The sequence below is a fragment of the Acartia tonsa genome, chromosome 10 (assembly GCF_053477335.1).
Source record: "Acartia tonsa isolate MP-2025a chromosome 10, ASM5347733v1, whole genome shotgun sequence".
Taxonomy (NCBI): domain Eukaryota; kingdom Metazoa; phylum Arthropoda; class Copepoda; order Calanoida; family Acartiidae; genus Acartia; species Acartia tonsa.
The window spans coordinates 30688633-30707590 of NC_137269.1; the positions used below are offsets into that span (position 1 = coordinate 30688633).

Sequence of the window (18958 nt, forward strand, 5' to 3'; positions counted from 1 at the left end):
ATGCATTTAAACAATATTTTATATGGTATGTAACTTATGCTTCATGGCTAACCAATATTTATAATAAAGAACAAGTACCCAACCTCGTTAAATGCCCCTCATGCAACTTTCCCTGACAGTTCAAAAACATTTCGTGGAACTACCACTTTAATAGAATCAAATTACCTGATTTCTGAAGGTAACAGGAACATTGTTTTAAATACAGATGATTCCTTTATAAGGGAGCTGATTGGACTAGCTATATTCACATATTAACAATTTAGGAAGGGACTTCATTGTGAGTTTTCTGAAAAAGAAATATCGAAAACATAAAATAATCTTATAAAATAAAAACTTGGTAGGTACAGATGCAACGAATTAAAAATTTGGTCCATTGTACTCCAATATCACTTCAACCAAAACAGTATCATCCTAAACAATTTGTTTTTATTAATCTAAAAAGGCAGATACTAGAATTATATACATATAAAACGTATATTTTGTTGAATTAACGGAATCTTATAAAAACTACTTTATTTTTGATTTTGTGGTATACTCCTTACTCTACCAGCTATAGTGTAGCTTCGCTTTCCAGCTCTAGGCCTATTTTGTTGATTTCCCCTTGAGCGAAGGGTGAAGCTGTGTAATCTATCCCCCCAATAAAGTTATTTGTTTGTTGTGTATTTATTATGTTCATAACCGTATATTTGTTTGTGTACATTTATTATGTTTATAACCGTATATTTGATTAATATTATTTGCTAGTACCTCCCAATTGCAGGGAAGGAACTAGCCTTGCCTAATTATCATATTTATGCTATATCTTTGCCATGTAATTCTGATTTGATATGTATCCTTAATTCCGTGTATTTTATCATGTAAGGTAGTTAGTATATTCAAGACCATATTCAAATAAACAACTGTCAAATTCTATCTGACATATTGTTACACATAGAATAGCGAAGCTTCTCTATAAACTGAGGTTGCCACACGTCTGCTCACACACCCGTAATTCCGGACTCCAGTGGCTGATATCCATGGCCTCTATTAGAATTTGATGCATCTAAGTTACCTTTTCTTTAAATAAATATAGATTTGTGGGAAACAATCATCAACTCTAGGGGCGAAGCCCAAAAAAATTCTTTAGTAAGGACATAAAATGATAACTTATTCTTTCATATAAATATAAACTTTTCATATTATGTGAATTCTTATTCCCCCCTTCCCCCACCTCACTTCTATTGATAATACAAAACCAAACCTGGATATATCCATTGTCTTCATCAAGGAGATCATTCCACTTAATAAGATCTCTAACTCCTGTAGATCTTGCAAAACTTAGAGATATAGATCTACTGCTAATTGTGATGAACTCGCCACTTGTCCAGTTATAAATACTTATATCCATATGAAATCTGATGGTCGCACTTGCATACAGATTCAACAAGCAACCAAGGTAAGGCTAAAAAAAGGTATAAATAAAATATTATTTAAAATTGATATCAAATACATATAGGTTAGCCCGTCCCGGATTTGAAAAAATTTGTTAAAATTTTTGCCCCCAGCCAAAATATGGTTGATTTATGCAAAAAAAATGATCTATGCAAAATATTTCTTCTGTAATGCAAAAATTGCAACGGTACAAGCACTTTGAAATTTTGAGGCCCCCCTCATGGAGGTCAAAAATTTATTGCATCAGAAGTTGAACTATGGCTTCATGGTGCTCCTAGGAAAGCCCTTGAGGAGTAGAATCAGGAAGTTAGAAATGACGAAAAAACCACCATTTTTTAGAGTTTATTGAGAATTGTCCAATTTGTAGAAGATTTTTGATGTTTTTTTTGTGATTTTCTCAGGCTAGAAAAAAAGAGATATTTTGAAATGGACAAAAGTTCCTGATTCTACTCCTCAAGGCCTTTCCTGGGAGCACCATGAAACCATAGTTTTGATGCTATGAATTTTTGACCTCCATAAGGGGGACGCCTCAAAATTTCAAAGTGCTTGTATCGTCGCAATTTTTGCATTACAGAAAAAAAATATTTTGCATTGGTCATTGTTCATGAATCAATCATATTTTGGTGGGGGACCAAAATTTTAACACAATTGTTAAAATCCGTGACAGGCTAATGTAGAGTTGAAACTCGTATTCAATTTTGACTTTGGAAGATTACATGCTACACCTTCATATATTATAATCAGGGCTCCCCCATTTTTTTGGTTAATTTCAGGTTTATATCGACACACTAGAAAATCTTTAAAATTGGTATGGTACAAAAGCACTAAAAACAGTTTTTTTTTTGCACATTTGAAAAACTCTGCAGTGCTTGTACCGTCGCAATTTTTGTATTACAGAATAAATATTTTGCATGGATCATTTTTTTGCATAACTCAACCATATTTTGGCTGGGGGCAAAAATTTTAACAAAATTTTTAAAATCCGGGACAGGCTAATATAGGTAGATTTAAAAGATCAATAAAATAATATCTAATATTTAAATCATCAAAATACAAAGTTTTTTAGATATCATAACTATTTGCATACCTACTCAAAATAATTTTCATACTGGTACCAACTCAACTATTAAATACTAGCGGCTATGCCCATAGAGGCCCCTAGGGGCACTTGAGGAGGGCCGGGGGGAGTCGAATTTGATAACCCAATTTCTTATTTTAGATTTTCTAAAAAACGTAGGTATTTTTTTTTCGGGGGGTGGGGATGCCCCTCTCCTCATTTTTAATTTTAGTTAGCGGTTAGCGATATCCTTCGGTACAAACACACAAACAGACAGACAGACATCCTGTTACTTTAGTATAAGGATACATGTAAAACTAGTAACTTCACCCATAGTCACAAGGGGAGCTTAAAATAGCTTAAAACGACCACAGGACCAGGGGAGGCTATTCAGCTAATTAATTTTATTTAAAATTTTCGGAAATTAAATATTTTATTGGCGTAAAACTTGTTTTTTTAATGTAACTGAAGGGAAGTGGGTAATAATGGGAGAAAAAAGGGAAGGGGGTTGTGGGGAAATTTTCACTTAGAATTGTTTGCCAGAAACACATTCCCTTTTCCCTGCAAAGGACCAGTACGTATATTCCCTGAAGAGTAGAGCCCAATGGGTTCAGTGGTTACAGAGATCTTTAGCTTTAGACAGACAAACAGACGGACAGGCATCAAGCTACTTTGTATTATAGGTATGAAAAATATAGTTAGAGAAATAAAGAAAATAATATTAACCTCTGACAAATCATTCTTTGTAATATCAACATTCCAACTCTTCTCTTTGAAGATGAATTCTGGAAAACTGATATTCTTATCAATCTTGCTGATGTTTTCAACCTGTTTGTTATGCAATTTAGTGATAATTCAATACAATGCATTTCAAGACTAGAAGAAAAAATTCATAAAATCAAAGACCTGGTTGTTAAAAAAACTTCCCAATTGTAGTGAAATAATAGAGGGGGAAGGGGTTATAAACTGTATGTCCCCATCCCAAGGGCTACAATTGTGTCTTTGAAAATCAACCAATAGCGTCGGCAAAATTAACACAGCCAATTCAATACAAAAAGAGTAGTAAGCAATTTGCTGGCAGATGAAAAAGGTCCCCAACGGGGGAATTCAGGTAGTTGTCTGATACTACATCTACATTAAGAGGTCTATATTTCACACACCTTTTAAAGAAGAATATTTATACAAAAATGACAAAATCTATTTTTTATTGGTAATACACTAAACCTTCCTTAGCATAGATATAGACTACATTGTCATCATTGTAAAATTCCAAAAATTCCACAACACTTTCTAGATTGTCTTGGTTCTTCATAATAAATTCAACAATGTGACTGGCTGATAAAAGGTTAGCTGTAGCAAATTGTATACATCTTCTAGTAAGGTTTGCAGCTATATTCTGTTGATTGGAATGATTCTTGAAAGCTGTTTATCATGATATGTGTAGTTAAATATGCAGGAAGTCTAAAACTGTTAGTTAGGTGTCTTATAAAAACTAATTTTAAAATTTAACTTGGTGGTCATATCTTACAAATTAAAAATTCATTTCAAAAATCATTATGTATGCCTCGAAAGATTCGACTAGCTCCAACATTTTTGCTGTCTCAAAAAATTCTAATACGTTGTCTAAAGTTATTTCAATGGAGATAATGGCTTGGAAAATCTTCTTGACTGGTTTATTAAGCTCATAGTAATCACACAGCATGAGAATCTTGCCAAGCATGTACACATCAGAAGGAAAACAGCATGTGTAACCCTAAATATTGTTGAAATATATATTGAAGTATAGAGAAATAATATCAAAGTTTAAATTAGTTTACAAAAATAAATATATTTATATAATTTATTTATTATATATAACTTTACAAGAGGGTTATAAATAATAAATTATTATGATAATACAACCTGAAGGTAATCAAAGAGAAACTTTACAACTCTGGGATCAAAGCCTGTCACTTGAACAATTTCAACTTGTTTTCCTGGCCTAGTGCTATTATTGACCTTATCATTATTTGTTTCATTTGGCTGATTCTCAATTTCAGGCCTAAAACAGTTGAGTCTTGGTGTAATCTTTTAGAGAAAACAATAAAATAAATTGTTAATGTTAAAGTTTAATTACAAACATTTTAATCTTAATGCTATTTTACAAAACAAATCTAAAACAGACATCCATTTTTTTTCAAGAACTAAAGGGCATATATTTTTTCATGTCTTTTCGGGATTTATAATTTAAACTTTCAAATGACTAATACCTCCAAAGTTGACTGAACATACTCTTAAAAACATTTGATTCTTCCACTAAGAGAGACTGACTGATTGCTATCATCAAATCTTCACATTGTATTATCACTGGATCACCTATAATCCATTTATAAAAAAATTTATTAGATGTGAAAAAATTAAATGATAGGTATGTGAAGTGTACTTTGATGAAAATTACCTGATTTGTTTCGACTTTCCTTGGCATTATCTATCTCACATTTATCAGGTGCATTGTTAAGTTTGGGTATAGTGGACAAACCAACCACGTTCTTCCTTATGTAGGGAGAACACTTTGATCCAAAGTCAGCATCAACTTCAAATGATATGTCCCAACTCTAAATATTCATATCATTGTTGAAAATTGCTGGTAAACATATTTTTTTGACCCATGTGAGGGAAATGTGGTCTGTTGATTAATACTTTTGGGTGTTGCTCACAAACCCCAGAGTTGTGAGGAGCAAACTTAATTAATTTAATTAGCAAAGACCTCAAGTTACTTTTAGAAATATTTCTCCCCCCCCCCCAAAAAAAAACACCTTCCCCATCTGATAATGATAAATAAAGATTTAGTTCAAAATTTTTTATTTGTTTTACTCTGTAAGGTAATTACTAAAAAACTTACACTTATATTTTTTGCCATATCCAAACTAATAAATTCCTTAAAACCTATCTCTTCTTGGTTCTTGAAATTTGCTGATAAAACCTTTGTCTTGGAAGAAAATCTAACATTTAGCAGGGATGACAATCTGAGAAAATAGGGGGGGGGGGGGGCTGGGGTAGGTTGTTCTAAAATTTCGTAAAGGTGTGAGTTTTAAACAGTAGTAGAACGATAATATTCACTAAATATGTGTATTTCTTATTGAAAAGAACTATGGACAAAAATTTTTTATAAAAAATATTTAGTGATTATTATCGTTCTACTACTGTTTTAAGCCTTATAACAGAATTTTGGCACAACCTACCTTCCCCCTTAGGTTGTGCTTAAAAAGATTAAATTTAAAACCGAAATTTATTTATTTTATTTTCCAAAAACTTAATTTTTATTTACAGGATTAATTTTTGTTTTAAAAGTTCGTGGAATATGCTAAACAGATTCTAATTGCCATTCCTTGTTATTCTACAAGTAGCAGGGACTGTAAACTTTAAGCTAATAGATTCATCAAATATTTCTTCACTGTTTTCACATACAAGGTAGAAGCCCAACATTTTTGGTTCCTAAAATTACAATTAAAGAATATGAATAGTTATTTCTCGCATCGTATTATAAACGGCTTTCCGCGGATATAGAATGTACAATTATAAGATTAAAACTAGTTTTTTTAGCCACGAGGTGCCGGAGGCACCGGCTAAAAAAAATGGTTTTAATCTTATGATTGTACATTTCTATATTCGTAGAAAACTGGATATAATACGATGCAAGACATAGTTTTTTCGTATGGATGAGAACCGGTTCCTATCCACCGGATTTATCTTATTTATGTGTCTATAAACTACTTTCAATCATTTTTTATATTATGTTTCATGTAAACATATATTACATCCTAAAAACATTCTGTGTCCATTAAGTATCAAAAGCTTTCTTATTTATTACACTGGAATTTCCGATTTGTTGAATAGTTTTCCTTATCAAAAGTTACCTGCTCTGTGACATCAATCTTAATGTGAAAAGGTATATTGTTGATCAGATGTGTAGGGGATTTCAAAACTGCATTATCTTTAATTTCAAAAGGATTAGCTACAAATCTAAAAACAAGAATAGTTGGGTCATAGAAAAAAACGAAGTAGCAAGTTTCATCGTATTTTCTCAGTAGCTTTTCACTTTTCTCCTATTTCTAGCCCCTGTGGGACAAACATAAAAAAAATACCTTTCAAAAGCTACTGTGAAAATACGACGAAACCTGCTACTTTGTTTTCTTTCCATGATCCAAAAAACCTTTTGAGTACCACCTTTCTAAAATAATTCCCCAAGGTAATAGAAATTACAAGAAAACATTGAACATTTTTTTCAATTGGTGGAACAAGTGAACACCAGATACCTTTTTGAAAAAAGGCATAACAAACATTTATATTATGATTTTCTTCATAAAAGTAATACTAACACTAAGTAAATAGAATTAAAATGATAACTACATTTATGTTGTCATAATAAATGAGCAAAGCTTTTCTACATTAAGGGTTTGTCTGTAACATCATAGTAAAATACACCTGATAGATTCTCTTTGGTTAAAATAATTATCTGCCAATAGATTGAAGATTTTGACTGTATGTGACTTGTTCTTTACAACAAATTCAATTAGTTTTTGTTTGGATGAAAAACTCTTTTGGCCAACCAATAAGCATTTGGCATAAAGTTCCTCATATGTTTGCTGATATTCATCAACTTCTTGGATAACTTCTAGTAAATTTAAGGCATCCATTAAATTCTCTTCACTTATAGGAACATCACTTAAGGTTTTTTCAACTTTAATGATACATGTTTTCAAATCATAGGAACAGCAGATCATTAACATATCTGCAAAAACTTTCAAGTCTTCTTGTGTATTTAACAAGTAATCAAATCCCAAAAGATACTCTATCAGAATCTTGACAGCTTTACCGCTATACCCTTCAATGTCAATAAGATCAACTTGAAGTCTGGATTCATCACTTCTACATTTCTTTTCATTTCTACCATCTGCTGGCTGTTTATCTGTTGATTTCTCTAGCTGCTCCCTTAACATATACGGAATATATCTAAAAATTGTAATTTAATGTTTCAAAATGCCATTGTATATTTCTCCTATCCAGTTATTTTATAAAAGTGCTCATATATATTATTTTGTTCAGCTGTAATATTAAAATTGACTTTTAAATTACAGGGCGTTTAAAAAAAAACTGCGTTTTCCGGTTTTGGGAAACAACCAGCAGGAGTATGAAAAAAAAAATTATATATTTTTATTCTCTACAAAAATGTGGATTAATTTTATAAAAGGTGTTTATTGATTACTCTAAAAACAACGGCGCATTTTAGAGTTGATTAATTCTAAAAAGCATGAATGATAATTTTTTCGGCCAGTTTTTAAGGCTTTTTATATTGTTTTATAAAAAAATACTATTCCTATCTGTCTAAAATGATAAACAAACATATTTAATTTCATTTCAATTTTTATTCAACTTATTTACAGGTTTACTAAAACATAAAACGCATTTCTTATCATAGACAAAATATCACAAATATCATATCAAATGCTTTGTTATTATCAAGACAGGACTATTTTTCAAAGCATTTTCCACCCATATCAATGCACATATTAGCTCGTGTTTGAATATCCAACACTGCTCTGGAACACATTGCAGGATCAAGCTGCCTAACCTCTCGTTCTATAGCTGCCTGCAACTCATCCAGGTTAGTAGGTTTGGGATAATAAACTCTGGATTTTAAATAGCCCCACAGAAAGAAGTCACAAGGATTAAGGTCAGGTGACCTTGGTGGCCATTCACGATCAGCTCCTTTGTTTACAAGCCGACCCCCAAACTGGCGGCTCAGGTAAGCTATATTCCTCCTCTCTGTATGGCATGGAGCTCTATCCTGTGTCCAGGTAAGGTTGGCCAGATTGCCACCATTTAATTCTCTAATCTCAGGTAACACATGATATTGCAATAGTGAATGGTATCGTGCAGCATTCATTGTTTCGTTGCGGTAAAATCTTAGACCAAACAGTCCAGACATTCGAATGCCACAAAAAACATGCAATTTTTGGGAAACAAACCGCTCATGTGCAAGGTTTTCTGGCCGCCCTCGGTGTTTTGCAGAGTACATGCGGACATTCTGCGAATTAACATGCCCATTCAAATCAAAATAGGCTTCGTCTGAGAACAACATGTTTCTCATCTCTTGAACAGATTTTCTCTCAATCCATTCACTGAAACTAACACGTCTAGGAAAATCTGTGTCCAATAACCGCTGGGTTCTAACAGCTTTATAAGGATGATATTCTATTAATATTTCCTTAGCAATTCTGTGCCAGCTAGCTGGACTAATTCCAAGTCTGTTTCGACGGCATGGATTTATTGGAGAATGGTCACGTCCAATGTTTTTTAATTTTTTTTTAGAATCCGCATCCATCAAATGGCGAGCTCTTCGCTTGTTTCTCTCTGTCACTGCTGTGCGCTTACGGCCACTAAAAGTGCGCCCTGGAGATTTCTTACTGTTACAATTATGCATAGTCCAATTAGATAATTGTTTCTTCATAATATTTCTCACTGTATTTTTTGATAGTGGTCGCGATGTAGGAAATCTTTCCATATATCCTTGTAGAAGATCTGGCCAAAAGTTTTTTTTCCTTTCACTTAATTTAGAGTACCTATTCAAGTAAAAGAAAAGTCCTTTGTTCTGGAGTAAACTGTTCACGTATCATTGTTGATAGTTTTAAGATGTAATCAAAACTGAATATAATATTATATCCCCCCCCCCCCCTCCAACACCTTATATTAAGGGCCTAATGTTACACAATTCCGGTCAAACTTTAAAATCTCCGCCCACTTTTGGCATCTTATTGAACTGGAACTACTTAACGGACATTTATAATCCACCCCTCCCCCCTTCAAATACGGATCAAATGTTTAATATTTACGGTCAAACCATAAATCTCAAGTGCATACATCAACATTTAAGCTATTAATTTGTAGGTTGCACTTTTAAGTAAATAAAACAAACTGCTGTAACTTTTTTGTTTTTAAAGATAACTGCTTGGGATAAAAAGTATTTTAATTTTTATGTTATAATCTAAAATACTATAAAGAGTTAGTCACCTAAAGTTTGTTCAACCATGAGAAACAAGCAATATTGCAATTTGTAAGGATCTAAAAAGCGTTTTTCAGAGAAAAAAAAGGGAAACAATGACAAAAAATTAAACATGCACTTTCATTTAACCATTTACCATATTATTAATGGGAATTTAAAACTTTTTTCTCAAAAATTTACAAGTTATTTCAATCAAATTGATATATCAAATTTAACATCAAGCATTTTTCTCCTACATGTACCTATCAGAAAAGCCGTATTTTTAGAGATATTAAAAAACACCTTAAGCAAATCTGGTGTACATTTTTACATAGAATATGGACCTAAAATCATTTTTTTCATACTCCTACTGGTTTTTCCCAAACCCGGAAAACGCAGTTTTTATTTTATCGCCCTGTATATATATTGAATGATTTAAAGATGGGACTTAATTGTAGCTAATACCTGTTACTATCTAAACTGAACATGGCAGAGAATACAGATGATTCTTGCGTCAATATTTTAATAGGTACAGCCACACTAACATTCCCGCACCTTAGCACAACTGGAAAGAACTCCATTTTGGAGTCCTCTGAAAAGTGTTTTGTATAAATGGTCTGGTTTTTAATTAACAAACCTATTCATCATATATTCACTATATTTCACTTTATTAATTACTTGGTATGATATGAGATATTTTACTGATATTAAAAACTGGAATCTAATAGATAATCAAAAATATATAATTTTAAAGAAATTATCAATGTCTATCAAACTAATAATTAAAGACTAATTCCGTAATTCGGCATGCCATATTTCGCGGCGTTTGTTTACATCGCTCATTATGCCGCGTTAATAATAAAACTTTCAACGTCGTCGTTGATTTTTTAAACAAAATAAAATGTCGTTGTCTTTACAGGCAGCTTCGAATGGGCCTTTCTAAATTACAGGGATGTGCCAAATTTTTTTCTCTTGCACGAAAAATATGTTTCATTTTAGAAATTTAACTACTTAAAAGTTTTATAATTATAATGGTAAAATTCTGGAAAGTAAAATATCCCTTTGCTCTATTCTCGTAAGTAAGCAAAGTTGCCAACTTTTATTTAAAAAAAAAACAATTCCTTGTACGATTTTTCTTCTTGATTCATTGTTGTTGTTTTTTATTAGTAAAGTTTTATTCTAATAATAACCTTTTCAAGGAAAGAGGACTGAGATTTAAAATTTGTATAATTAAATTTACCCCATTTGCGTTAGTTATATGCACAGAAAATTTTAACAAAAATCTTTTATAATTTTATATTTTTTAGATTAGTTTTTGATAAACTCATATATACACTAAAGGTTTGTATTAAAACTTTTTGATTCGTTGGCTTAAAAACTTTGGGTACTTTAAACTTTTACTAAAGCTTATTAGTAAGTTCATTGAGTTGATTGTCCAAAATAAACTAAAAAACATTCAATTTTAATGAACTGAAAAGCGTAATTTTAAAAAACTATCATTAATAATATATATGTATTTATTTTTTATTGTCTTATCCCTGAGATTTTAGACAAATTTCGTGTATTTTTGAAGAAAAAAGATTCCCGTATTTTGTGTGTACAAGAAAGTTGGAAACCCTGACCGAGGAACCAATATGGCCGCCTCCATCAATTTGTCAACAACAACAAGTAGACAAAATTTAGGTATTGTTGGTGATACAGAAAGTGAAATAACAATGGATGAGGAACAGAGTTTACGTGAATGTGAGGCTTATGTCCAAAAGCATGATATCCAGAAGATCTTGAAGGTGACTTTTGGCCGCTTTTTATATTATTAAAGTGTAATATTTGGTTTTAAAGGACTTAGATTGGTCGGGACTTCGGGCTTTAGATTATGCTGATCGATATACCTAATCTTTTAAAATCGTGTTCTCTCATTTGTTGACCTTAAAAATATTGGGGCTTTTCAATTACATTCATAATGTACGTTTTTTTTGTATACTTAATTATTGGCAGAGTACCTAATCGATCCTAAATATACTGTTTAAACATGTGCAGAAGTGGTAGATTTACTTTTTATCATTAAATATATAAATAAATATACCGAACATTATCCTATCCAATGTGTTCTCTCTGAAGTTAGATAATACAAGAATAAATCCTATAACTAATTTAACCCAAATCTATTGGGTCGATGATTAGATTCTTATATACCTTCTTGGGATGTCTGGGTAAATTAGGCAAACAAAATAATCAATATATTAAGTTATGTAAAATGATGAGTTTCTAATGCTCCACAATCACAAGATATTTGTATTTCCTTGTAACTTCTAACCTATTTTTTAAAGTAGTACCTAAGGTTTTTATTATTAAGCTGATGATTTCATTAACATTCAGGTGTAATTAATTAGGTGTAGGGATGAGGTAGAGGTTTGTACTAGTCGCTTAATAGTAAAAAACCATCTTAGGATTATTTCAAAACTTCTCTGAAAGACAGCTGTTTACGATTGTTTGGGACAAAAAATATTTAAGATTATGTAAATTAACGATTTTTACTTTCAGGAGTGTATTGTGCAGTTGTGCGTCTCCAGACCGGAGAATCCAATCTCCTTTCTTAGGGAGTACTTTCAGAAGCTTGAGAGGGTAAGTTTATATTTGGATAGGTACCTATCATTTAGTGTATATTAGGATGTAAATCCGGAACTTTGGAAAAGTATTTTAGATATATTTAATCACCATTCTTTTTATATTTGTCTGTGGGCGCAATAATGAACATTTTGCTAGTATGATTATCCTATTCCTTTTCTATCCTTCCCTTGCCTACCCTTTTTCTCTCTCCAAAGTCACATGGATTTTCACAAACGACCTTCTCGAATTAAAGCAATTATCCGAGCGTCGAAATTATTGTACACATTCTAACTAATAATATGTCCGGATTGTTCTGTTACTGTGTTCTTATTGGTACAATTTACTGATTTGGGGTCTATATAAAACTACATTTATCAAGTTATTAAGAAAATACCTTTAAAGCTATAATTTAATTTACTTAAGGAAAGAGTTTAACCTTTTAGCGTAGTATGTAAAATGAAATGAAAAAACTGCCTTTCGTACGCTTTCAAACCACTTTCCTACACTCTGTCACTATTGGTTCTTTTATGGGTTTGTTCACCTGGGCTTCCTATAACTTTTCTCGTATCTTCCTTTTCCATAGTTGAAGACGTTAAACCTAAGACAATGGAATAACACGTAGTGTATCCTCTCGGAAAGGTGATAGTTTAGAATCTGTCTGACACCGCGTAATAACTAAAGACGTTAAAAATGATTTCTACTACTGCTATGACAGATGCGTGACATAAGTTGTTAGAGGAGGTGGAATGCCTCGTCAAAACAGGCTCAACTTATTACCATGCACAGCTAGGACTTCCAGGGAAAGGACTTGCAATCAAAGAGTTGGTTGTCTGATGGACGTTTGCCCATATAACCTAACCATTCACATCATTAAGCAAGATTTGGTTCAAAGATGAATCTCTAAAAAAAATCTTTTTCCCTTATTGTCTCTAATAGTAGAATTTGACGCATACGATCATGGAATTTTTGTTGATCATCAATTGTCACTTTATCCTTGGTAAAATGTTTTTATTTTGCAAGATAAATAATAAGATTTTGTACGTTTTATCAGGCGTGTATGGATGGATAAATAAAAATATATTAATCTGCTTCCATTAAAGTCTTAATTCTCAAGTTAATCAATGGTAGAACCGTACTGTCTACAATTTAAAGTAGGACAAGAATAGAATTATTTTTGGCACATCTTTTCATCCCTGGTTATCATAGAAACATGTCATAGATTGTCATTTCCATTCAGCCTTGTAGATTAGTTTTCTTTTCAAATCATTGAGAGTGTAGCTACTCTTGCAGTGTATTGATGGTTAGTTGTTTTGAAAATTTTCCTAAGACAATCATAGACAGATATTTAGGGATTTAATTCGATTATAATGTTTGTGTGTTCAATTTATCATCCAAACCTTTTTGAAATCGACTAAAATAATTTTCATTATGAAAGAGAAAAAATCTGTTAATGGAATAATAAATACTACAAACATTGTTTTTTTTTATGGCTGCGCTTCGTAATCTAATTATCTATCCTTGTTATTTTTTTCCAAATCAAAATAAACTTTTCTTTCATCTCATGAATGTTTTTGTCATAATAGAAATTAATATTTTTTATAGAATTCAAATAAAACATTTAGGATGATGCTAAAACTGCGAGTGAGGCTTAGCGAGAGCGACCCAATGGGGAGCTATTGGGTTCGAATCTCGGCACAAACTAAAATCGTTATTGTTTGTGCCTACTGCTGTTATGTAATATGTATTACATCAATTGCAAGAGTGGGGGAATTTATCTTGGCTCAAAAAGAGCGCAACTGAATATCATACAGTTAGGACTTTCAGGTCGTGCAATCAATGGGTTGTTTATCTGCAATATGTAGGATGGTAGTGACATGGGAGGACCATACAGGTCTGGCTCTACATTAGTATCAAACATGAACATCCTTAAAAGCAAAGCATACAAATTAACAATAGCTGTATTAATCTTTAGGAAACATTTATCGAGTAGGTTCTTTATATATACTAGTATATAAACTTCAGCACAAGATTTTTAAGTAATACAATGGATATAATATACTTTGTGATTGAGTTTTAGAGTAGGAGTGCTCCAAATATTGTAACCAAAATAACTATAAATTCCTCTAATAATTCAATAAAATATGTCCCCATTGGGTAAAATTTTTGTTAAAATATGTAGTACTAGAGGCGGCGCTCCTTTTAAGTAGGGGCTCTGTATTACAAGAAAAGAGGTTTGAAAATAGCATAAAACCTTCTCTGGGCCTATAGAAATCTTCACTAAAATAAATACTCAATCGGTTCAGTTGTTATTGAAATCTTAAGCTACAGACAAAAAACCCAGGGAGTAAGGGAGGGGACAATGGATCGAGTATTCAATTTTTAGGAGTCTCAGACTTTGGGGACTGGCTTAAAGGGAATGTGCAAGAATTTAGAAGTTTCTGAATGAGTTTGGGGACTTGCGCATAGAATGCCGCTACTCGTTATGTATGTTTTGAATATTGCAGACGGGGAGAAGGGATAAGGGAAGTGGGGGGAAGGGAAATAAACACTCGTTGTGTTAGTTTGGAATGTAGCAGACGGGGAGAAGGGAGAAGGGACGTGGGGGCAAGGGGCAAGGGAAATAAACAGAATAAAAAGGGGCAGTCATATTCTTGCTAGCAGCTGGCCGGGTCCAATAATCTTTTAATATAAAAATCACACCAAAAAACCTCAATATATTTCATCAAAAACAAGTTGTGATTTCACTTTACATGACGCATATATGGAAATCTATTATTCAATTAACAATCCCTTTATAATTTCCTACAAATTTATTGGATTAAACTGGATTTCAAGCCCTTTCTTTGATAACTCTTATATTGAATTAATTGCCCATTGTCCCCTCCCTTACTCCCTGCAAAAAACCTACTACTTTATATAATAAGATAGAATTACATACATGATATTTATTATGACTAAATAGAACAGAATATAAAAGAAACCTGTGATTATTCTTATCACAATAACCTTTCAAATTATCCTTATCGTTTAGTAATCATTTGTGGCCTAGAGATAAAACATAAATTTTAGTTGTTTTTACATCAAAATGTTTTCTAAAGCAAAGAAAGTAAGAGTTAGATTGTTAAATATAAAAGAAAAGAACTCGGATAAACCGGTTTTGGTTAATGTTACTACAACGAAGGTTAGATTTATATAGTTCCTAACAAGTCATTGATAACCATTACGCTTTTATAATCTAATTCATTTGTTTAAAAAATTAATATTTTTATTAGAGTGGATTTATAACAAATTTAAAGTTTTCTCGGAAACAAAATTGATTCCAATCTTCTTATGACGAATTAGAAAGCTAAATTTGATGTTTAGTTAAAGCTACAAGAACTAATTTGCCCTTGGACTATAGATTAGACAATAAAAATTATTATTTTAAAATTTGATTTGGGGTATCATTGTTGGCATAGATGTCCATAGGGGAGGGGGTGGTAAAGTGGTGTTTAGTCCCCCCCCCCCTCCCTCAAACTTTAAAACTTTCATTTTACCTCCCTTCAACTTTTAAAAATACATTAGATTACCCCCGTTAAAACCTCTAAAACGCCTCATTTTACCCCCGTAGTCCTTGTCTGTCGGGGTTATTTCTTATAACGTATATATTTTAGACCATAGTAAAGATTCCCTGAATAGTTGAAATAAATGGCTAAGTGGTTCCTGAGATATTACTTGTATTCATATGTTATTATCTATTGGATAAAAATCATGTTTCTGTTGTAGTTTTATATAGACAACGAATTTAGAAAATCTCTGTTAAAGTCTAAATTAGAAAAGTTTGTTTTATCATCTTCAGATAGGATTTATCATTTCTGTGAGAGGGAGTGCTACTAATATATTAAAAAGATTTAAGCATTTCAATCATTCATCTAAACAGCCTGAAACCTTCCCTGGACAAATGTAAAACTCAACTGATAATTGTGGAACGATTGGCCCATCCGTTTACGAGATCTTAGCGGACATACAAATTGGAGCACATCTTGGTATTTTATACATATAAGAATTTTAAAAATAAAAACTAAATAATGAAGCTAAATTTATCTCTTTGAATGCTTAGTCTCTAGGAATTTCACCCAAAATAAATAGGTTTAAGATATTACTCTTTCAGGAACTACTAAAAACATCAAATAATACAATCTTGTTAAAATCATTTCATTATTAAAAATTGAATTAACGGAGGTTAGATTAAAAGCCAGTAACCTATTTTAAATTTTAATTTGTTTATTCTGCGCTATTTATGGACATAACCTTGTTTTAAAATATTTATTTTATAATTTTTCATAATTTTGTAGCTCGTTCATTATAATTTGAAGGCTATATTTGACATTCTCTTGATATTCATATTTATTGATTTATAATTGAATTGGTTCCGACAGATAATCAAATATTTAATTACAAATGATATTGATTTATTTTATTTATTATGATAGGTAGTTTTTGGCAAATATTAAGGTTAGGGGGCGAGGAGAAGTTTGTACACTTACATAAAATTTTATTTTATTCTAAGATTTTGGCACGTTTCTTCAAGGGGCAAGTGGGGTAAAAAACCTCCTTAAACACTAAAGGTATTATTTTTTTTACCCCATTAGCCCCTAGAAAGACAGCGTGAAAAATTCAATTTTCAAAGTATAAAAATTAGGGATGGCAATCCGTCAAATTTTTGGACCGGATCCGGATTCTTACAAAAATCCGTCCAAAAAAAAAGGCGGATTCCCGCGGATTCCGGATTCTTATTTGTGGTGGATTCCGGATTCCGGATTCTAGCAATATTTTTAAAAGCTTTTTTTAAAAATTAAACAAATTAAGTGCTACATATGTCCTAAAAATTAATGTTCTTGGTCTCTATAATTCATTTCCGAGAATAGAACCAAATTTTAAAAGATATTATATAATGATGATAATCTTTGCCTTCAAAAAGATGAAAGAAAACACTCAAGACGCTAATTTTAGCCTACCAATTAAGAATCCGAATCCGCTATTAAAAAACGGATTCCGGATACGAATTCGGATTCAAAAATTGACCAAAAATTGGGCGGATTCCGGATCCGGATTGCCAACCCTAATAAAAATGTTGTATAATGGTTGTATCTCACTTCTATTCATGAACATTAACATTTATTGATTTTTTAGGTAAGTACTGATTATATTGGAAAAGGTTTATCTTATAAGTTGCCTAAATCAAAGAGGCTAGTAGTAGTAAGTATATTTTATAAGTAGGTACCTAGTTCTCTTTTCTTTTTTGACTGGCAAAAAAATTTAAAAAATAACTTAAAAAGATAGTGTTATAAAAATGAAAGCTCGTATTTTTTAACTGACACTCACTTTGGATATTCAGTTGATTAACAAGTATGATAAAATCCACCGATTGAATTCCAATGTCAAATTTCATTTTTATCTAAATCTTTTTACTTAGTTTGTTTAAACAGAAATACAGACACACACGCTAAATAGATTTTCTCTTGATTAACAAGTATGCCAAAATTCCAAAGTTTTATATTTATAGTATGGTTTCACATATGGAAAACAAAATTAAGGGTTAAATCCTTGTTTTGTCGGCCCCAAGGGGTTGAAGGACTGAACAAACAATAGAGATAAATCCTTCAGGCTTAATTTACGTTTTCATTGAAATTTTTAATCTATAATAAAAAGTAGAACGATGTCTGTCTGTTTGTTTGTGTGTTTGTTTGTAGCGAAGGATCTCGCTAACCGCTGAACCGATCGGGTTCTCCTTTACAGGGTAGCTTCTCATAGTTCCCGGGAAGGTTTATAACTATTTTCTTGGGGGGTGGGACACCCCCAACCCCCCCAAAAATGAAAAATACCCCCCCAAAATAAAAAAAAAATTTCTTTTTCTTTCTTATTTTAAATCTAAAATATGAAAATTGGTTTGAACAAACCTCTTGGGGCAAAGCCCCTAGAGGCTAGGGGCGAAGCCGCTAGTAATACTATAAAATACATGTTTTTTAAAACGGCACGTCACAGAACTCTTTTTTTATTCAGCGAATATTGATAGAATTAGCGACCGAAACAGACAAAGATTAATTTATTATCTATGTTATTATTGTCACATTGAATACCTCAACTATATGATATCTACGCTCATAATTAATATTGCTAATGTTGTCTGCAAGAAGAAAAGACAGACCATTAATAATATTAATCCTCACACACCATACATGAATTATGAAACAGAGATGCAAATAAACTGTACATTATTTTTTTTAGTTAATCTTAGAGCCTATTTATTGTTTAATTCAATATTCAAATAATATCCTAAAAGTGTGTCTTTTGTTTTATTAAGAGACAAAAGTCAAGAAGACTGGGCGTATAATTTTCATAATTTTTTTATGATAATTTATCCTACTTAAAAGGTTGTGCTTCTCAGGGAAGAAAACTGGTCCTGCGGTAGTTTTAAGCTATTTCTTGCGGTTTGGGACACCCCTATTCAGGATCCCCGAAAAAATAAAAAAATGCCACCCACCCCCCCAAAAAAAGGGAATATTGTCACTATAATAGTTATTATACAACGCAGATTACAACATACAAAACAACAATGGGGGGGATGGGGGGGAAATTTTTTGGGGTGGAGCCCCTAGAGGCTAGAAGCGAAGCCACTAATATGTTAAATATATGGGTCTTCCTTTCTTCTCTTCTATTTACAAATGTCCATACTTGTTCTTTTTTCAACTATGCTAAAGCTGTAAGGAGCAGTAATAAAATAAGTTTGTCATAGTATATCTATTAAGATTGTTTTAGTATAACTCTATTAAGATTATTCTAGTAGAACTCTATTAAGATTG

At 31.9% G+C, this 18958-nt stretch overlaps 3 protein-coding genes across 4 annotated transcripts in view; 1 reads left to right on the forward strand and 2 right to left on the reverse strand.

Moving 5' to 3' along the window:
* Positions 1–282: 282 nt before the first annotated feature.
* On the reverse strand, positions 283–5487 carry LOC145329873 (uncharacterized). Its single transcript, XM_080174319.1, has 9 exons — positions 5370–5487; positions 4926–5082; positions 4738–4843; positions 4391–4529; positions 4053–4241; positions 3716–3884; positions 3215–3315; positions 1241–1441; positions 283–411 (listed from the first exon to the last, which is right to left on the reverse strand). The coding sequence occupies exons 1-9, from the start codon at positions 5385–5387 to the stop codon at positions 358–360; spliced, it is 1134 nt and encodes a 377-aa protein (XP_080030445.1). The 5' UTR covers positions 5388–5487; the 3' UTR covers positions 283–357.
* A 355-nt stretch (positions 5488–5842) lies between these two features.
* On the reverse strand, positions 5843–10298 carry LOC145330758 (uncharacterized). The gene is made up of 4 exons (XM_080175424.1): positions 9975–10298; positions 6953–7459; positions 6385–6490; positions 5843–5962 (listed from the first exon to the last, which is right to left on the reverse strand). Exons 1-4 carry the CDS (start codon positions 10088–10090, stop codon positions 5843–5845), a joined length of 849 nt encoding a protein of 282 aa, XP_080031550.1. The 5' UTR covers positions 10091–10298.
* Positions 10299–11125: 827 nt separating this feature from the next.
* The window catches only part of Pka-R1 (protein kinase, cAMP-dependent, regulatory subunit type 1), an 80653-nt gene continuing 72820 nt past the window's right edge, over positions 11126–18958 (forward strand). The window contains exons 1-2 of one of the 2 annotated variants that reach the window (XM_080174273.1): positions 11126–11296; positions 12051–12131. In XM_080174273.1, coding sequence (XP_080030399.1) covers positions 11144–11296; positions 12051–12131 — 234 coding nt within the window. In that variant the 5' untranslated portion in view covers positions 11126–11143. Of the gene's footprint in view, positions 11297–12050; positions 12132–15145; positions 15298–18958 lie in introns of those variants that run through there. The other variant, XM_080174274.1, reaches the window with a different exon arrangement.